Here is a 20,286-nt window from a genome sequence, read left to right as displayed (position 1 = left end):
CAGCAGCGGCGGCGGCATTCTGACCGACCGCCGTCGCGTACGCAAAATTCTCCCCCGATACGTAGACTAGAACGCTATTTTGTTGAATCCCCTGTGCGTGCTGCGGATGCTGTTGCTCTTGCTGTTGCTGCTGTGGTTGCTGCTGCTGCTGCTGCTGTTGTTGCTGTTGTTGCTGCTGTTGTCGATTATGATGATGATGATGACCGTGATTCGGGAGAGCAGGGTGCGTGGACGGCTGCTCAGGCTTGCCGGCCATGGTCCAGGTCCAGCAGCGCTGCAAGTAACCCCGACACCGACATCACTGGAACGCAGGTAGCACGCCTACGTGGAGACACCTCCAGGTTCTGCTGCATCCTCCATAAACGGGAATGATCACGCGTTTCCCACCACCGAAATCCACCGCGTTCTTTCGGTCGTTCCTCTTGGCCACGCACGCTCACCGATCATTACAATCTCACACCTGTCATCCACGTTCTCGTTCTTCGACATCCTTGGCTTTACCGCGCACGGCATACCAAATGGATAGTTTCACCGATTGTTCTTCGTTCGCTCGATTCTTAATTTCTTCGCCAATTTTTAAATCACATGCACGTTCACAAACACTTTCCTTGTTTCTAATTACAGACTCGTATTAACGGTGCCAAGATTTTGAAATTGGAGAGCATCCGTCGGATCACAGACACGCGCTATTCACCGGTCAATGTCCGTCTAACCTCTCTCTTACGATCGGTGCACTCTACCATGATACTGGTTTCGTTGGTTGTTCGTGATTTTAATGCGTCGGAGATCACAGTAAAATTACGTCAGTGTTATTCTCCTTATCCGACGATCACATGTTACAAGAAAATAATAAGACGAGTCGACATCTTCCATTTAGTTAATATGTTTTTGTTTTGAAAACTTGATTGCTCCGATAATAAGAACGTTATTTCACTTTCTTTCGATTGTATGCTTATGCGGGTCAATAGATTTCTTTTACGAAAGAACAACTCAAAATCGAATAATTACTTACAATGGATAAGTAAATCGTGTTTCGTTAAATAAATCCTATGACATCTGCAGTGGGAAGAAAACAATTCCTTTGAAATTGTCATTCCCTATACCGGTTCGATGTAGAGCAAGCGGATAACATTGTTTATTAGGAAATTACGCTTCTGCTGTCATTTACAAGGTCGATTTACAAAGCGACGGCTCTCTCATTTGTCTCGTTCACCGATTCAGTCGCGTCGAAACAACACAATGGGGCCAAGCATTCAACTAACCTAGACTCTTCAACACACTGTTATTTGTAACGCGTGTACTAGGTTACACCGAAAAAACGACGTTACGAGTCAGAGACTTTTGTCAACGTTGCAGATGCCAACGAGTAACGTTTAAGTAAACTTTGGTGAAAAAGAATGCCACACTTCTAAACAAGAAAAATTGAACTATGTAAGAAAGTCAGGTCGTTGAGGTCGTTGTGTCATTGCCACGGTCCCGTCGCGTTATTCGCGGTCGCAATTCTGATTACTCCGTTTCACATGTACGCACTTCTCAACCGAGAAATAACGAAATATTATTCGATTATGTCATTACGAGCCACTGTCACTAAAAAAAAATACGCTACTCTGAATCTTCGTTCACACACTAAAGAAGAAAGCCATTTTCTTCGACACTGAATACGTAAAGGTTAATAGTGACCGAGCCACGACTCACTCGATCGGTAATGGCGCGAATGCACTCTCGGTACAAAAAACACTTTATATTGCCGTAACAATTCGCGTTAAATCGCACGGACGGACGTACGTCGTGTTATGACGCTGTGTCATCGTCACAGCAGCAGTAGCACCACCACCACCACCACCACTGCCTCCACCACCACCACTAGTACTACCACCACTACCACCAGTCGCGGTTACGAACTCGGGTTAAGTTAACTAACCCTCTTCTCGACTCGAACACCTGCGCGGGCCGCGCTCATCGTTTTCACCGAACCTCACTTCTTGATCGCGTGGAAACGCACGCTTATTATATTCTGACTAGCACAGTTACTTCGCTTTCTCGCACTGATCCCTCGTTCTCTATCTCGTAATCACTTTCTTTCGTGAAACACTTCTTCGACACCAACCATCGAACGAAATTCCATTTTGCAGATCTTATGCGTACGCTGTTTTCGCGTAACTGATATTGGAAAAATATGGCTCCCTCCGCATACCCAGAAACCTTTGCGGCATCTCCGACGTCTGGCTTTCGGGCACTCGTATACGCACGTTACAAAAACATCGACCCTCGCCGCGATTATATCGCCATCGTTAGGCTATTCTACGTAACTCAAAGGCACGTTAACATTGTTACTCCTACTAATGCCACTATTTAATATACTCGCATGCGTATTCCGTTTAAATTTATACGTGCATAATAAATCTTTCGTAAGTGCCGACACTTAACTAAACTAAACTAAAACTGAAAATTTAGGAAAATAATTTTCTTAAAAGTATATGTATATATACACATACATATGTATGTGTTGATTGTGAAGAAAATTGAAATATAACATGCACATGAGGGATCAGAGGTCGAATTTTAAACACCTTTCTTTGTTTTGACATATTTGACATTATACTTTTTCCAATTTATTTGACACGATTGAAAATCGTACTAATCAATCACCAATTTATCTATAATAAATAAGATTATAATACGCGTCTATTTTAATTCGCTATAGTAATTGCGGGCGAGTACATGACCTAGTATACAGTAAATTATGTGAAGATTGAAGGCGTGTTTAATTTAATGCAGCCGTACGATCATTAAAATGGACAGTTGTTTACGCGCATTATTCAATTTTAACGAAATATATTATGATATTAGAAAGAGCAACTTTTTTATAACGTTACTGAATGCATTTACTGAAATTATACTTTTTACTTTCAGTTCCAGTATTATGGTTATAAATAAATACTAGAACGCACAAATCTTATTTTTTATTACAACAGATAATGAATACGCGCAGGTATAAGTCCAGTTATACACACACAGGAACCACATTTTTTCCACCAATTGTATTTTGAATAAACAAGATTTTTTTTTAATATCGTCATATGTCACTATATGAGACTATAAACAAATATTAAACACTACCTACATGTAATGGAATAATGTACCACTGAAAAAAAAAGTAATTTTGAAGTCTATAGATCAAGATTACATTTTATTTCTGTTATAATAAATGTGTTCATCGATATTTCATACTATTTTCACGATCGTCATATTACTAATGTAGACATCGATTTAAATTCCAGAAGCTTGTATTGTAATAAAATACTAATAATTTAAAGAACTTCAAGGAATATACGAATACAGGTAAGATTACTAATTTTGTTCGACTGTCTAACTTTACTTCTCGCATTCGCAGTATGCGCGTATCGATGAAAGTCGAGAACAGAACAGAACAGAAAGATATTCACAAATAGCAGAAAGTAATCAGAACGTTCAGCGTTATACGATGGACTTGATTATGTTTTGCTTTCGTTATTAACGTTACACGACGTCACATTAGATGTTGAATAAATTCAATTTTCCTTATCACTCTGCTTACTGATAAGTACATTTCTTTAAATACTTTTCTACAGCAAGCGATGAAGTAATTTGTAACCAGTTTACCAGCTTTCACCAGAATTTATAGTTTAATTCAAAAGTGATAATAAATGTACCATCAACACCGTTTAAAGGTCTCCTATACAATTCAGTATTTGTGTATGTGATCTTTATACCAGAATCAATAGTGATTCCGCAGGTGTAAGTTTCACAGTCGTGCACTTATCTAAACATTTTTCTCAGGTTTTTGTCATCTGTCTTGAAAAACTGTTATGTGTCCGCATTTTTTCGTCCTTCTGTTAATACATATGATTCAGAATCGAGCGAATGGGACAAAAGTTTAAAATGAAAGAATGATCATATTTATTGTGAGATTGATGTAATTGAATTAATTCGTGGCACATTGAACTCCGGAAGAACCTCCTTCATCTTCCTCATACGCTTGTCGTTGTTCTCTTCGCTTCACTTCTTGATCTGGATCCAAGTCCATCAGAGAACAATCTTCTGCTCCCTCTGGAATTATAACCTCTTCTCTTGGTGGTAAACATTGTTCGAGTGTTGAAATGACAGACGGATCCGTAGATTTCGGGAAATTCACTACAAATTGAATTATAAGCCTGCCGTGTGTGAAAGGATCTTTGTAAATCGGCATTCCCTCATTCAGAATGCACTTTAGGTCTCCATGTTTTACAACAGATCCAGGATATGAAGTTATAACTAAATCTCGCCCGTCTAAAGTACGAATTACTTTCTGAAACCCACAAAGAGCTTCTACAAGCTCCAACTGCATCCTCATAATTAAATCGTGACGCGAACGCCTAAAATAATATAATTAATAAGCATTATAATCCAAATATGATACGATACTGTTAAATGTGATGTGTATGTTAAACATAACAATTATATAAAATACTAACTTGAAAATCTCGTGTTCTTTCTCTTCAAGAACAATCATAATATCTCCTGGCTCGTAATCTGGTTCCTGATCACCTTCTCCAGCGAAAACAATCCTCTGGTTATGTACCATACCTGGGTCAACATGAACTTCCAAAATCTTCCTATCTCTAATGGTTTTTCTGCCGCCACATTGTTTGCAGCGATCACGTGGATTAATGCGGTCTCCTTGACCTTTACAGTCTACACATATACTTTGCAGATGCTGTAGCATTCCAGGTCCTAGTTGCTGTATTTGAACTTGCATACCAGAACCATGACATGTTGTACATTGTTCCACAGAACCTTTCTTCCCACCAATACCTGATAAAAATATTTTAATGTGCAACATTTCATTTCACACGTTCAAAACATCTTTAATAAATATTACTATATAATATGTACCTTCGCACTTATCACAAATGACATTTTTCTGTAAAGCTAACTTGCGTACGGTTCCTTTATACAATTCTTCTAGTGAAACGGATAAGTGATGTATAACATCTTGACCCTTGCGTTCTCTCCTACGACCCCTTCCACCAAAACCTCCACCAAAGAACATATCAAAGATATCCATTGGCGAAGAGAACACATTGCCTCCTCCACCACCCTCTTTTAAAGCTTGTTCCCCGCCTTGATCATAAATTCTCTTCTTTTCCGGATTCGACAATACTTCATACGCTTGTGAGATTTGTTTGAACTGTAACATGAGAATTAAATTTAATAGTCAAACTTTTGTTTTACAACATTTAATTAAAATCTTTAGCACATTGTTACATTAAAAATACGAACTTTTTCTCCTTCATTAGGATTTTTATCAGGGTGGTACTTTAAGGCAAGTTTTCTGTAAGCCTTTTTCAAATCTTCCTGTGTGCATCCAGGTTTCACACCCAAAACATCATAAAACGTAGTTTCTTTTACCATTTTTATTGATCTATTTCCTTTGGACGATCTTCAATTGTAATTATATTGCTCCTGCTAAAGACCAAATAAAGAGAAAATATTATTATGATTATGCATTTTAATTATCTATCGTTTTTATATATTTAATATCTTTATAATCACTTAACGATATTTACTTTAACGCGAACTATTAAACATATCAAAATAATGTTTTGGTTTTTTTCGTTTTCTTCTTACAATTATTAAGAATATGTAGGTACTTTTGATAAAATTAATGTTATAACGTTTACCGTATATATTATATTAGATTTTATTATTCATTATGTATACTAATTATTTACATATAATATATTTAGATATATATATTAGAGGCTGATTATTCTAGTGTGAAAACATTCCTCAACTTGAATAACATAAATATGTAATTTATTATTGTACAATTTTCCTTTCACATTAATATGCATGATGTACGTATTTCGTATTAAATACTTAATTTTATGTAGCAGACCAGTTATATCCATGACAATAAATGTAAATTTTCTTTTAGAACAAAATTATTTTAAAATAATAAAATAAAATTGCAGGTAAATACACATATAGTATGTCAATTTATATATGGAAACATAGTTAAATCCATGTATGTTACAATGTATTAAACATCAAAAACAGTTTTGTATTAATATCTGTTACAGTAGTTTTATGAAGTATAGTAAAAGTATCACACAGTTATAAACTATACTTTTTTATTAGATGATTATTTGTTTAATTATATTTATAAAATATTAAACACATGCATAATGAAAAAAAATACAGCAACAAAAATCAAACACCAAATTGAGATACTAATCTTTATGCAATTTAGGGACGTATGTCCCTGACACATGTACCATGAACTCATTACTCATGTAGTGTTATGTATTTGCATTAAAATTCATTAAGTATAGATAAACGCAAAAGGTTGAAGAAAAAGAACTTTATATTTCTTCATTGTTTTTGAGACATTGTTAAGTTTGATAACTTAAGATCAAAATACTAAAATATATTATTGATATTTATATACGTTATACACGTTTTAAACATGGAAATTACTTGTAATGACCTTGAACTTCAAATACTTCTAACTTTAATATCGATATAGCATAATTAGAAGTATATATATAAAATGAAAAAGAAAAATTATTTAAAACTTGAGAGACCTTTATAATCGACTTAAAGCTGAATAAAAATGTTATAATTAACGTAGAGAAGTCTTTAAAGTGTATTAATACGCTCGTAGAAAAGTCCAGCAAATTGTATCCATGTGCGTGTTTCGTTTCAAAATGGCGACGACATGATATTTTAAGATGATAAAATATAATTAATTGACATAAAAAAGAAAATTAAAACCTCGTTCCAATCTAACGCAGTGTTTGTCGTATCGCGAACAAAGAACACTACACTTTCTAGATCCTTCTACTAACGCATACATGTATATGCATATATACATACGCAGATACTGGAGGTTTGGACTGCCGGTAAAAAATTGAGTAACAAAAGAGTAATAAAGGACAAAATAATGATTTTCCAAAGCAAAAAAAAAATTAGCGTTATCTTCCAATTTCAACGGTACAAGTGAAATTGTAGATCTAATTAGAACTTATTACGTCTTAAGTGACAGATTATACTCTGCAACTTCAACCACGTTTGGTATTGACACGAACGAGTAAGGCAATAGGGGAACATCCACCATTTTTCAACGTTAAAGTGCGAGTCATGGACGAACACGACTTGTACTATGATAAAACTTATTGACGAGTATTTCGTAATATACAATATGCTTCAACAAGCATACAACTATTATTCAACCTTCAAACATCCACTTTAAATTCCCGAATCAGTAAAATGTTCTGAAAATCGCTACAATATTCCACAATATTCTCATACTATACCATAAATTGACTCTACACGTTACCGCTATGCGAATTCCTACCTCGAGAAAATTTCGCGAGTTCATAATCGATCGCACGATTCAACCATGAAAATTCTGTCCGTTTGGACGTATTTTCTAAAATATTTTGAACCTTACGATTATTTGTGTTCAGTCTTACCTGTACTAGCAGAAAGAAAGCTACTCGTGCAAAATATTCGTGTGCTGTTAATGCTCGTCTCACTCCACGTAATACTATTTGACGAACGGTTGTAAGCGTATAGAACTCTCACCAATATTACTGCCCGTACCGTACCCGTTCTCGAAACTTCCTAGGAGAGTAATGGACGTTACACGGAAGAGAACCAATCAGATGGTCGAAGAATTGCAGTCAGCGCCAAATGCAATTACGGTCTTCTTAAGAGTTTCACGAATATTTGTCCCAATACTTCATCGATAAAGTAGTAAATAATTAGTTTATGTATGTTAAAACAAAGAAATTCACAAATTAATATTACACAATTTCTATGTGATTTGAAATTACAGTGAAATAAAGAAAAATTTTAATTAAAAAATTTTCAATTTTGCTTACAGTAAAATACAAATTCAAAAATCCAAATATACGATATTTTAATAAAATTTAAAGTCTAAATAAAGACAATGTTACATTACTCTGATTTTTAATGATTACATATCATCTAAAATACTTAACAATATTGTATAACATATTAAATAATTATTTTGTTTAATTATGCAGTTAATACAAAAAGAAAAATTTTGTATTGTTACATAGAATAATTGCGATGGTATATTTGGTAATATGTATAGTCTGTTCAACGAAACGAGGCAGTAAACGTAAACAAAATTTGATTGCTGTGGTTATAACCATTGGCTGCTGACTAGTAACATTCGAGAGTCATGTCTCGTCGGATAGATTATAGATCGCGCTGCATGTTTCCGTAAGAGTCCTCTTGCTAGCGGTACCATAATCAAGCAAAATGGTATGTATTTTATATCCCAAAATTATTAATTAATCGTTGAACAAAGTATGGAATATTTCCTTAAAATGTTATCAGTGATGTATAATTACTTGGTTTTTTACAAATATAATTCATTGATACCACCTCTATGAATATCTAACATTTATATTATTATAGCGTGACATCTTCATTAATGGTATAACACTATAACTGAAGAATGAAATGTAAATAGAAATATTTTGTTTAAATACAAAAGTGAAATTATGAAATTAAATGTTTTTTATATCTTTTCGAATATCTTTATGTAAGACAATATAATTGTAATGAAGATAATGAAAATCAAAACATAACCTCGAAATTGGATTATTGTTCTTTATTGTTCTTTATTGTAGACGGAAGGTGCTGTTACGATTAGAACCAGAAAATTCATGAGCAATCGGTTATTATGCCGAAAACAAATGGTATGTATATTAATATTTATTATTTATTTTTAGTTGAAGTAACATTTCCTTAGATTTTTGTCTTTTGCTGTCATATCACATGTGAAAGTGTATCATGCTATTTATGCGTATATTATCTCAACACCAACTAATAATTAATAAAGATAGAAATTTCTATTATTATTACAATTAATATTGTATTCATCTATCTTTTTGTACTCATAAAACAATGTTTTTTCTATAGGTTGTGGATGTATTCCATCCAGGACATTCATCAGTACGAAAAACAGAAATACGTGAAAAATTAGCTAAAATGTACAAAGTTATGCCAGATGTAGTATTTGTGTTTGGTTTCCAAACTAATTTTGGTGGTGGCAAATCAACTGGATTTGCACTAATCTATGATACATTGGACTTTGCAAAAAAATTTGAACCTAAATACAGGTTAGCTAGGCATGGACTATTTGAAAAACAAAAACAGACAAGAAAGCAGCGAAAAGAACGTAAAAACAGAATGAAGAAGGTTAGGGGTACAAAGAAGAGTAAAGTAGGAGCTGCATCTAAAAAGGTAAGATAATACTGTACCTATTTTTCAATTCATTATTATTTTTAAATATGACCCTTACTTAATGTCATTACATTCACAATATAATTAATAGGTTTTCAATTAGTTTATTAAAATTTTTGATAATATAAAATATTTTGGAGATATATATTTATTTTTTGATATATATTTATTTGATGATAACGTTTGTATATATATTATTTATTTGTAATTTTATTTCAATTTAAATATTTTAATAGGATCTGATAAATACATATATATATTTTTTTTTTATTAATTTTTGTCTGTCAGCTGCAAAATGATATTGATTTACATAGATTTCTTATTCATACTTCCATTGAACTTCAATATACAATGGATTATTACATATATATTAAGTCATTCGAAAAGTTTCTTTCGTTTTATAAGGAAATAATGGATGCACAACATTTTTCGTTATATTATTTTTTCGAATTATTTTTTTCGTTATATTATTATATTATTTTATCGAATTACGCATGATCCATTTTGTTCTATCAAGATAAAGATCACAATGTTTGACAGATTAGGTTTCATGTTTGTATAAAGATACATTGTTGTAAAAGATGTATCTGTAAGAAAGACACTTTTCGGACAACCTAATACTTATTATTATTATTAAAATGTTGGTTGACAAATTTTATCATTACAAATTTCAATCATTGAGAAAAGCAATATAATAAACAAAAATTAAGTATTAAATTAAATAAAAAAAATTTTATATTTATTTAGATTTTAATCATGCATTTTCATTTTTCATCAGTTATACCTTCTGACTAATTTGCAAATTTTTTACAAGAACATACTAATAATTAGATTTATGAGTTCATTCTCTTCAACGCAGTTTTATAATATTTGAACCGGGCAGATAATTTATATATCTATATAATCAAAAACATTCGTAAACATAACAATTTTTAAACATGAAAAAGAAATGTAGATAATAGTAATATTAACACATATCTAGTTTTTTAGTAAAATATAAAGTATTTTAATTTTACATTAAGTATGACAATGAAATTGTTTTGTATTGATTTGATTAAATAGTTTTTAACTAGTTTCAAATTATGTAAATGTATTTTTGTATTATTTCTATGGTATGAAAATAAATTATTATGATACTGAGAAACTGGATTTGTGAATTAATAATATAACTGTTATCTAATTTGGATATAATAAATTTTTTACTATTATATGTGTAAAATGTACATATAAGATATTATATAATATATATAATTTGATTATATATAGAAGAAACACATAATTTTTGCATGCTATTCAGTGGTATACGCTTTTTATTTACATTCTAGGGAAGGAAGTAGTCAAATGGTCATCATTTGTACTACAAGCCTGAAGAGGGAACTTAATTAAGATGCTCATATATGGTCAGCATGCAAACTTCTAAGTTTTAGTTTTTCTTTTATGTTTTCTTTATTTCTTCCTTTCTAGATTTGGTTAAATATATTCTATGTTGTGATCTTTTTTATGTAATATGAATTTTAATTGAATTCCTGTAGTATAGTTTAATTGGATTCCTGTATATTTCGTGTATTGTAACAATTTTCTTCCCACATTCTTATTAATTTCTTGTAGAATAATTTAGAATTAAAAATTGTCCATATATTTTCCAATCATGTGTTAACTATTTTTAACTGTAGTTTATTATAGAATTATTAGTTTTGATACAATCACAGTTGATATTAACTCTCTGCCTTAAAATTTAGGGACATCTAACAGAATCTTACATATTATATTTCAGTAATATCTAAAAAGTAGATCTTATGTATATATTAGTTGTATTATCATTATTTAAGAATAAGTGCAAGATAAAAAACATTAGAGAACCAAGTAAAATAAGAACACTTAATCCTATATTGAAGATCTCCTACACTAGTAATATGTATTTATTGTTATTCTGATTCATGCTTCTAGTAGAAGTAGAACATTTTTGCATGTATGGGGTGTAATGTTAATTAATGTTGAAATTGAACATTTTACTGACATATTTTTTTTTTTTTTATTACAGTAAATCCATAAGACATCATGAAGATCACCATTTGTTCCACAGGGACGTAAAAATTATTATAATCATTTATTGCCCCAGATAATTATGATAAATTTTATGGAATAAAAGTGTACTCTTCTCGATGGAAACATTTCATTTTAGTACCCTTTTCTATTATACCTCACTGTTTATATAACATTTTATCCATAAGCATTGTGAGAACATTGTATGATATACAAACATATTCTAATAACATCAATGTGTATTTTCATATAAAAATGACCAATTTAATAAAAATGCCGGATTTAAAGAAATTACGAGATGTTGTTATGTGTTGACATAAAATATTATATTATCCCATAAGAACTTCTACAGACCCTTTCTGAACAAAGTCGCTATCGGTTTCACTCTCTTCCAACCCTTTCATTGTTAATGATGAGCTCTCGGAAGAATCAATCTGTTCAGTGTTTCTTATCGTTGTTTGCGGATCAATTTGTTGCGTCACAGGCGTGGTTATAGATGAAGTCGTTTGCGATGATTCCGTAACTTCTGGATCATTTGTAAAGTCAAAAGTCTGTTCAGTCTCTATTTTAGTCGTGTCTTTTGGCTTACTGGTACTTGGTGTTTGAAAATTTAACTCATCAGGACTGTCTTCATATTCGTTTTGATTAAATCCTTTTTGTATAAAATACCAGTCACCAATACGAAATCCCCAGTCTTGATTAGGATCAAAAGATAAGATGGCTACAATTTATAAAAATTTGTATGAATTAAACTAAGGAAATATTAATGATATAATAATTGAAGTTAATACGTTATAACAAAAGATTATTTATGTTTCATCTTCATTAATCTACTGTTTATTTTTATTCTAATTTTCTACTCTAATATTCATAAATTTATAAAAAAGTTATAGACTTAGTATTACACAATAATCTTTATTTACATAAATTTAATAGATGCCATCCATGATTTTTTATTGCATTTTGTAATTCAAATTTATCTAAGTTTAATATTTCAATTGTCAAAGGAGGCGCTGACGTAGTTGTTAATCCAAATAATCGTTCGTGAATTTGGTTTCTCAACTTAAACAGCCAATCTTGTATCTCCAGAAAAAATTTAGCATTTTGGGAACCTATTTGTAATCTATTATTTTCTGTAATAAGAAAAGTTAATTATTTCTCTTGAGTTGTGAGATAGTGCATTAAAATGTATTACTAGATATATAAGTAATTTATAAATATTACTTTATATAACGAAATCTTTAGATAAAAGTTTTTGTAAATATATTTAAGTATTTAAACAAAATGTTACTTTTTATTAAAAAGTCTATCACATAGAATTTCGTCACTAAATTTACATTTACAAACTGTAACACCTCTATTATAAATTTCAGTTGATGTAGATAGATCACAAGTAACAAGTAGTAAAATAGTAATAAGAACACACATCTTCTTCTTAGAAAATACTGACATCTGTGAGTAGGTGTTCATGCTTTTATATATATACTGCCGGAAACAAATGTTCATTATTGTAATAATTTTATAGAGAATTAAGTAAATCCGGCGCAATTACTGTTATACAACTTGGATGACCTTGTTTGTCGCAATTCTGACGATATGACTGTTGTAGAAACAAAATCGACACGATAGTGAAGTCATGAGAATCAGATTCTCTCAGATGTAATACAGTAATAAATGTAATTTGGAAATCCAACTCTTTTTATACAGTCACATTTTGACATATATCTTCAAAATTAATAGAAGTACGAGACGAGTACAAAACGAATACGAAATCAGGGATTTAATTTTTGTTAATAGCACACGTTATTATAATATTTCATAACATATTGTCATATTTAATAAACTTGTGACAAGACACTAATAGAACTAGTCTGTAGATTTCAAGACATCCAGCCTTATTGGTGAAATTCAGGCAATAGAATTTGTACAAGAACTATTGTCTATTTGATATAAACTATCATATATTTGATATAAAGTATCATGTATTTGATAAATACTGTAATATAAATCATTATGCATTTATCTTATCATGTATTGTAAACATGTAATACACGTTTTAATTCTTAAATTGTCCCATCCAGGAAATATCTTAGTAGATCAGATTGGATTAAGTTTAGTACTGTATAGTGTAAATATTATGTCAAATTGCCATTAACATCAGTACAGGGCATGGTCATATAAACTGTTTAGACAAGATATTTATAACGTTAAATGTTTATTTCGTAATATTTCTAAATTTTTAACAAACTACTTAGGTTTACTAGATCAACATTTTTAATTAAGTTAGGTTTAAGTAGCTGCATAAATCCATAGTAATGAATATCATCCATCTTAAGTGGGATTTATATCCTACATTGAATTGTGCTGAGTATTGAAAAGTTCAAGCCAACCGAATTTCCATGTTAAACAAATTCAGTACGAGGTTTTCTAATGTAGCAGATATGATCTATAATTTGAAGAAATGTTATAATTATGCTTCAAGTGCACAGCAGATCATCGTTGCAGCAGATCGGATGTCTACAGCGCGAGTGTCGCAGGCTACGTGTATGTACCACGCAGATATATTGATTTTCTCTTAAACTCCAAGCAGAATTGAATTCTCTGATATTATATCATATTACCTCCTTTATCATTAATTCCTCTTTGTCGTTATTTAGGATCTCTTTTATGAGGTTAGTAGAGTTAATAGGGACAAACAGCTTTTCGGTTAGACTGAACGGTTCTATATGTAAAATAACCGAGTGAAAGTTAAAATAACAAATTGTCTGCTTTTCGACATTTTTACTTTGATTACAACGCTAGAATATTGTCATACTGTGACTTGTGAAAGTAGGAAGCCAATTGTGGCTGACACAATATCGAAATAGGTATGATATTTTTTGCATCCTAACAGACTAGGCCTTTTTGGCTTCGTCAACCATGTGATCTTCAAGAAGATTATAGTAAATATTTTATTACATTGTAAATTATATGTACAGTAGCCAATTCACTGAAAGGGTGTGAGGCTGCAACTACAGGTTGGGCGCAGCCTAAAGTCTGCTTGGAGCAAGTGGGCTGCCAGTTTCAATCACATGTGGAAGTGGGTTCGTTCATAGCGACACGCTCAAGAAAATTCTCCCCAAAATCTCAATTATTGAAAATCTGAGATTTCAGTTCAACTCGAAACAAGTTTTCAAGTGATTCTTGTTTGAATACGCATCAGTTTTGCCAGGAAAAATCTATTTTTTGTACATATTCTACTATAAAACACACTCGTGAACATATACCAAATTGTGTGGAGCTCAGTTGAAACATTGACTTCGATGCAGCAGCTAATGTAAGTACAGAAGCTAGATATAATTTTTATGTTAGAGAACCTAAAGCCTAGATAAGTAATCTAGCTTTATATACTTGTGTAAAGTTAAAATTGCTGACAGTTTAAAAACCTTTACTGTAAAAATATATTTGTAACATAACGCAACCTATTGATGCGACAGTCAGTTGTCTTATTGGTTCAGTGAAAAAGATATGTTGAATAACTGTGTTTATTTATATCTGTAGTATGATTGAAATGTCTTATGAAATACTGTTATTGAGAAATGGCTGTAATTCTAATATTTCTAAATAATTTGGGCCTCGCTCAATGAATTCACCGAGTTGTTGTCTTATGATGTGACGCAAACAGGGACGGACTAATGTTTTAAGGATCCCTTTTCAAGATGTACATATAATTTGCAACCACTATTTTGTGTGCCTTGGGTAAAAGATTTAACAAATAGCGCAATAAAATTAAATGAAGTAAAAATAATTAGAATCTGTAATGCCTGGCACTGAACAATTTGATCGTATTCGTCATGTTTGGTATGATAATACACAATATCAGTGTTTATAAAAATATCTATTTCATTATATTTGTATTTACATTGTGTTTGGAAAGATTTCAACTTAACAATTTCAATTTTAATAAACTGAAAAATTTGTTATGTTATGGTATCTAGGTTATTATCGAATTTGCTTAATAAAAGTATGCTTACATTTATTAATTAATATTATTTATTAATATAGATTATTATAAGAATTTATTAAAAAGAAAAAATTAAGTTTATTATCAAAATTTCATACATTAAGTCATGTTAATAATTTATGTTATTTTTTACATCTTGAATTGTGTTGTATACTATAAATAAATATAATAGTAAATACTTTTATTTATTATTACATATTTAAAAAAAGATTAATACATACATATTTGAAATTGTCAAAATATTCATATATCAATGTTTCATTAAATATTTCATTATTTAAATAGCCAAGAAAATAGAAACAAACATATAGAAGAATTGGAAAAATTACACAATAGAATTATTGTGTCTACATAATGTCTACATAAACTATGTAAATAAATAAATTCCATGTTAAATGCAGTATTATATTTTATTACATACAAACAAAGAAAAATTTGGTATTATGTATTATAATTGATGGATGTTTTTGTCTTAAACTAACCTCAAATTAATATAATATATCTTACATATTCATATACAATCGAGTTTTACGAAACTTTCATTCAAATGTGTATAACTAAATATTAAATACTGTATTATAATATATACGTAAGTAATCTGTATATTAAATGTATTATTATTTTTGCGATGGTTCTAAAATAGTAATATAGTCAATATAAAATAAAACAATCCTGTGACTACTTTTATACAAATTCTAAGTTTATTTACCTTAGCATAACTGTTACCAATTGTTTAATATAAGTATTATAATATATTTGTTATTATATATTATAGTGTGTATATATATATTTTACTATATACTATACATAGTTTTGGTGGGAAGTGATAAGCAGTGAAACGGGGGAAATAAAATGTCGGCTCGTTTAGTGTGATTTATATACGGTTATATTCAGAATGTATTGACTTCAAATTTTTATTTAGGTTTTAACCTTCTTCTTAAATTAAAATGTTCGAAAACGTATCTCCTGATCAGAAAGATGAACATTACGGAGATGATGAATTTATTGAAGAATTTGAACATAAACCATTACTAACATGTATACCTAAAGTAGAACCTCTATGTTCTAGTACAACTGATTTAATTGAAGATACATCAAATGTGGTAAGTAATTATATAATTATTAATAATTATTAATATATATATATTTTTTTTTCAAATATATAACATTCTTCTTTTTTTCGATATAGAAGCTAGATATTTTTAGATGTAATTAGTTTTAAATATATTATTAGATGAAGATAATTTACTATTGTCAAGAGTTCAGTAAATTTTGGTTTGGTATTATAATTAAAAAGTGCACTTCATATTTATGTATTGTAAAAGGGATGATCAGCTTGTGTCTCAGCTTGTTAATGGCGGGAATTTTAAATTGACATATCTTTTTGATATTGACATATCATAACATAAGTTGTATGTTCCAGTATTATATAAAAATGTAAATGTGATATTTTATTGCAGAGTAAATATTTTTTTTATGATAATATAAATTTGACTACAATTCGTTTGAATTATTAAAATTCAAAAGAAGATTAATATATTACAAAACATATATACATAAATATTGATATATAACATAATTTTTTATTAATAATTATGTAATAATAATTTTAACTTTAACATTGAACATACTAGATATATATTTTATGAAGTACATATTTTATTATTATTCATTAAGATAATTATACATTTATTTAAGAATACTTATGGAAGAAAGTTATATAAACTATACTAAGTTACTTAACTTTATAAGTTATGGTTAATATGACATTGTAAAAGATAAAGAAGGATATTAAACTGTACTTTATACTATTTATTATAACAATATAAATTTTATTTAAGTAAAATATTAATGAAATAGAAACTCGTGTACATATATAACAGTTTTTATGTGTTTCGTAATTTTAGGAAGGAGAGGTAACATCAATTCCTTTGACTATTCCATATAAAATAAAAGATCCCATTATTTTACTTGAAAGATGTGATAAAATATGGGAAACACTAAAAGTTATAAAAAATGTGCAAGGTACAACTAAGATTGATACATCTAATGCACTGCCGTCGGAAATAACAACTTCAAAACCATTATATATCGAATACCAACCAGTATTAGGTAACAACAACACGGAATTGCCAAATTTTAAATTTTATGTGAAATCCAAAAAAAAGTTATTTCATTGTTCTATATGTGGAAGGCAATATACTGAAAATCGGAGGTTGAGATATCATTCAGAGAAAGTACATGGTGTTTATATAGCACCAAGACGATATCTCAAAAATCCTGATAAAGTGAAAGAAAAAGATCCTAATATTGTTGAGAAAGAGGAAGATAAATTTGAAAAGGTTTCATTAAAGAAAAGTGAAAATAAATTACATACTGAGGCTTCATTGTTACAATATGTGTCGTCATCAAATAATAATAATAAAGTTGTCCCAAATCTTCATTCAAGAAGAAGTAAATCTAATAGTCTTGTACGCAATAATAATGATATTCATATCAATGGAGCTACGCAAAATGAACAAGAAAAGAAATTAACTAAAGAAGTAAGACAAAATGAAAAAGTAATCTGTACACGGAATTCTACAGCCTTATCAACATGCACATTGTGTCAACAGGTTGTAAGGAATATAAGAAAACACTTAACTGATTATCATAAAATCGAATCCCCTGATTTTATGTTAAAGAATTTAAATGAAACATGTACTGTCTTAAAAAGCAATAAATTAAAAAGAAAATTTTCTAATGACGAAAACGAAACTGTGGGTAAGCTTATTAGAAAAGAACATGTTATTCAAAATAAAAGACAAAAATTATGTAGGAAACGCAGGCAAAGCCCTCGTCAATGTGACATATGCCTTGGTATTTATACATTGAGGAGTTTTTATGAACATATACGTATTCATCGTAGCCGTGGAGAAACGAAAGAAAATTTCCATTTATCCACAAACAGATATTTCAATTCTCCAATATACTTACAATCGAAATTCAGTTCTATGCGCACGCCTTTTGAATATACAAATAATGATAATTCTGAATTCCATAAAAATAAAGAGAAAATTATGCAAAATGAGAATACGAGTGACAATATATCAGATATAAAATATTATGACAAACATAAACATATTTGTTTATGTGGAAGAATATTTCGTAATCCCTATACATTGTTTATGCATAAAAAAACATGTACTATCACAAATGATGTGAAGCAACCAATAATAGAAAGTAATGTAAATAGAAAAAGTCGATATGATACAAGAAGTGGTTCTGGTAGAGATTCTGGGCTTGGAATTAACATAACAATAAAGAAAAAGAATGATTCGTATGAAATTATTGACAAAGATAATACAAGTGAAGATAATGTTACAAGATTACAATTACAAGATTTCAATCATCCAAAAGATTCTAATGTGTCTAATGAAGTTCTAAAATTATCTAAATATAGTGAGAAACATAGTATTTTGAAGATCCAATCTGCTGATGAAAATATTGATATTGACATTGAAGAAGATTCACCAACCAATCCCTATAATGATATTATTTCTGGTTCCTCAAGTGAAATAGTAAGTAATTTGTGCAAAGAAGAAAAGCAACAAGAAACGAATGCGGAACCAAATAATATATCTTACAAAAAGGATGTTAAGTCAAAACTTGACAAACAATCTAATAGTGTTACAGTAAATTTTGCTAAAAGATATAATATTTGTGTATGTGGTTCTAAATTTTATACTAAGAAAGCTCTCGAGATTCATACTAATAAACATCATTCAAGATCACAACTGTTATGTGGATACTGTAAAGTTAGTCTTCCTAATGCTATTGCATGGAATAAGCATTGGTGTTCTGTTAATGAAGGAAAACGGTTTATATTTGTACCAATGGAGCTTAAGTGTCATCATTGCAGTGACATTCTAAACACATATAAAAAGTTTGATGAACATATTAAGCATAAACATTCTGATCCTGTAGTACCATTTCAATGTTTTTATTGTTCTAAACGATTCTCTAATACCACATCTCGTAAAATACATTTTGATACTGATCATGAAGTAACCACCTGTTCTATATGTAATAACAAATGTTATGATGTTATGAAGTCCAGGCATGAAGCATATCATTATGGACTTGGATTTCCTTGTCATTATTGTAAAAGAACTTACGGCAGTAAAAAGTATTTGTTAAGACATATGAGAAGAGTTCCTCATCATTCATTGTTGTCATCAATGGAAAGTATCATAAACTAATTCACATGAATCACCTTCCATAAATTTTTTAAATTTTATAAAGGAAGTGAAATACTCAAAGAGTCATGAAGATGTCATAATAATTTCACTGAAATAGATCATTTAAACATGTAGTTTGATTTGTGAATGAAATTAACTATGATATAATTTATAATTCATTTCACTATTTTTCCTTTTTTTTTCTAATTACGACAGTAATAAATAATACCCTTAGTTATAAAATATCATTTTATTATATATGTTACATATTTTCATTGTAATGAAATATGCATATTACATAGAAAAGGTATGCTACATTGTCTAGTGTATAAAATAATGTGATTATATATTAAATAAGTAAATATGTATATAAGTGTAGGTTTAAGCGATGTAAAGGCGAATAAAAGTTACATAATTTGAAATATTATAATAATATCTAATTTTTATTCTTTAGATACATAGTAGAAAATTTAACTCAGTTGTAACCATAAATAAAGTTTTAACATCAAATGATAAAGAAAATATTGTAACAAGTCGTAGTGATTGAGCATTAAAAAAACGACTGTTTTTATTATATATATATATATAATTTAAATATGTATATTTTAATAGATTTCTGACAGAGGGATTTATCTAAATACATTTGTATACACCCCCAGGTAATTTGGGTAACACAAGACGTATTGATACAATGTGTTAATAATAGTACATATG

General features: G+C 29.8%; 4 protein-coding genes across 10 annotated transcripts; 2 read left to right on the top strand and 2 right to left on the bottom strand.

The window, feature by feature from the left end:
* Nucleotides 1-2,609: 2,609 nt before the first annotated feature.
* Nucleotides 2,610-7,681, bottom strand: LOC100743203 (dnaJ homolog subfamily A member 1). Its single transcript, XM_012392807.3, has 5 exons — nucleotides 7,500-7,681; nucleotides 5,302-5,487; nucleotides 4,915-5,209; nucleotides 4,494-4,833; nucleotides 2,610-4,394 (listed from the first exon to the last, which is right to left on the bottom strand). Exons 2-5 carry the CDS (start codon nucleotides 5,431-5,433, stop codon nucleotides 3,965-3,967), a joined length of 1,197 nt encoding a protein of 398 aa, XP_012248230.1. The 5' UTR covers nucleotides 5,434-5,487; nucleotides 7,500-7,681; the 3' UTR covers nucleotides 2,610-3,964.
* A 482-nt stretch (nucleotides 7,682-8,163) lies between these two features.
* LOC100743084 (40S ribosomal protein S24) lies at nucleotides 8,164-11,482 on the top strand. Of its 2 annotated transcripts, XR_001102731.3 has the most exons (5): nucleotides 8,164-8,319; nucleotides 8,691-8,759; nucleotides 8,983-9,306; nucleotides 10,632-10,706; nucleotides 11,348-11,482. XR_001102731.3 is itself a non-coding variant. In XM_003494166.4 (4 exons), the coding sequence occupies exons 1-4, from the start codon at nucleotides 8,317-8,319 to the stop codon at nucleotides 11,348-11,350; spliced, it is 399 nt and encodes a 132-aa protein (XP_003494214.1). In that variant the 5' UTR covers nucleotides 8,164-8,316; the 3' UTR covers nucleotides 11,351-11,480. The 2 variants fall into 2 exon arrangements, 1 of the variants encoding a protein (XP_003494214.1); XM_003494166.4 differs by lacking the exon at nucleotides 10,632-10,706 and having other exon boundaries at nucleotides 11,348-11,480.
* On the bottom strand, nucleotides 11,314-12,965 carry LOC100742962. Its single transcript, XM_003494165.4, has 3 exons — nucleotides 12,705-12,965; nucleotides 12,273-12,482; nucleotides 11,314-12,070 (listed from the first exon to the last, which is right to left on the bottom strand). The coding sequence occupies exons 1-3, from the start codon at nucleotides 12,853-12,855 to the stop codon at nucleotides 11,679-11,681; spliced, it is 753 nt and encodes a 250-aa protein (XP_003494213.1). The 5' UTR covers nucleotides 12,856-12,965; the 3' UTR covers nucleotides 11,314-11,678.
* Nucleotides 12,966-12,970: 5 nt separating this feature from the next.
* LOC100742846 lies at nucleotides 12,971-19,996 on the top strand. 6 transcript variants are annotated; one of them, XM_033324194.1, is made up of 5 exons: nucleotides 12,971-13,893; nucleotides 14,007-14,216; nucleotides 14,328-14,665; nucleotides 16,275-16,455; nucleotides 17,260-19,996. In XM_033324194.1, exons 4-5 carry the CDS (start codon nucleotides 16,300-16,302, stop codon nucleotides 19,591-19,593), a joined length of 2,490 nt encoding a protein of 829 aa, XP_033180085.1. In that variant the 5' UTR covers nucleotides 12,971-13,893; nucleotides 14,007-14,216; nucleotides 14,328-14,665; nucleotides 16,275-16,299; the 3' UTR covers nucleotides 19,594-19,996. The 6 variants fall into 6 exon arrangements, with proteins under 6 accessions (XP_033180085.1, XP_033180087.1, XP_033180086.1 ...); XM_033324196.1 differs by having other exon boundaries at nucleotides 12,971-14,021; nucleotides 14,152-14,216; nucleotides 14,331-14,665; XM_033324195.1 differs by having other exon boundaries at nucleotides 12,971-14,021; nucleotides 14,152-14,216.
* Nucleotides 19,997-20,286: the final 290 nt, after the last annotated feature.

Source organism: Bombus impatiens, unplaced genomic scaffold, assembly GCF_000188095.3.
Source record: "Bombus impatiens unplaced genomic scaffold, BIMP_2.2 scf_1666, whole genome shotgun sequence".
Taxonomy (NCBI): Eukaryota; Metazoa; Arthropoda; class Insecta; order Hymenoptera; family Apidae; genus Bombus; species Bombus impatiens.
Note: the sequence above shows the minus strand (reverse complement) of the source record. Positions and strands in the feature narration are given on the sequence as shown.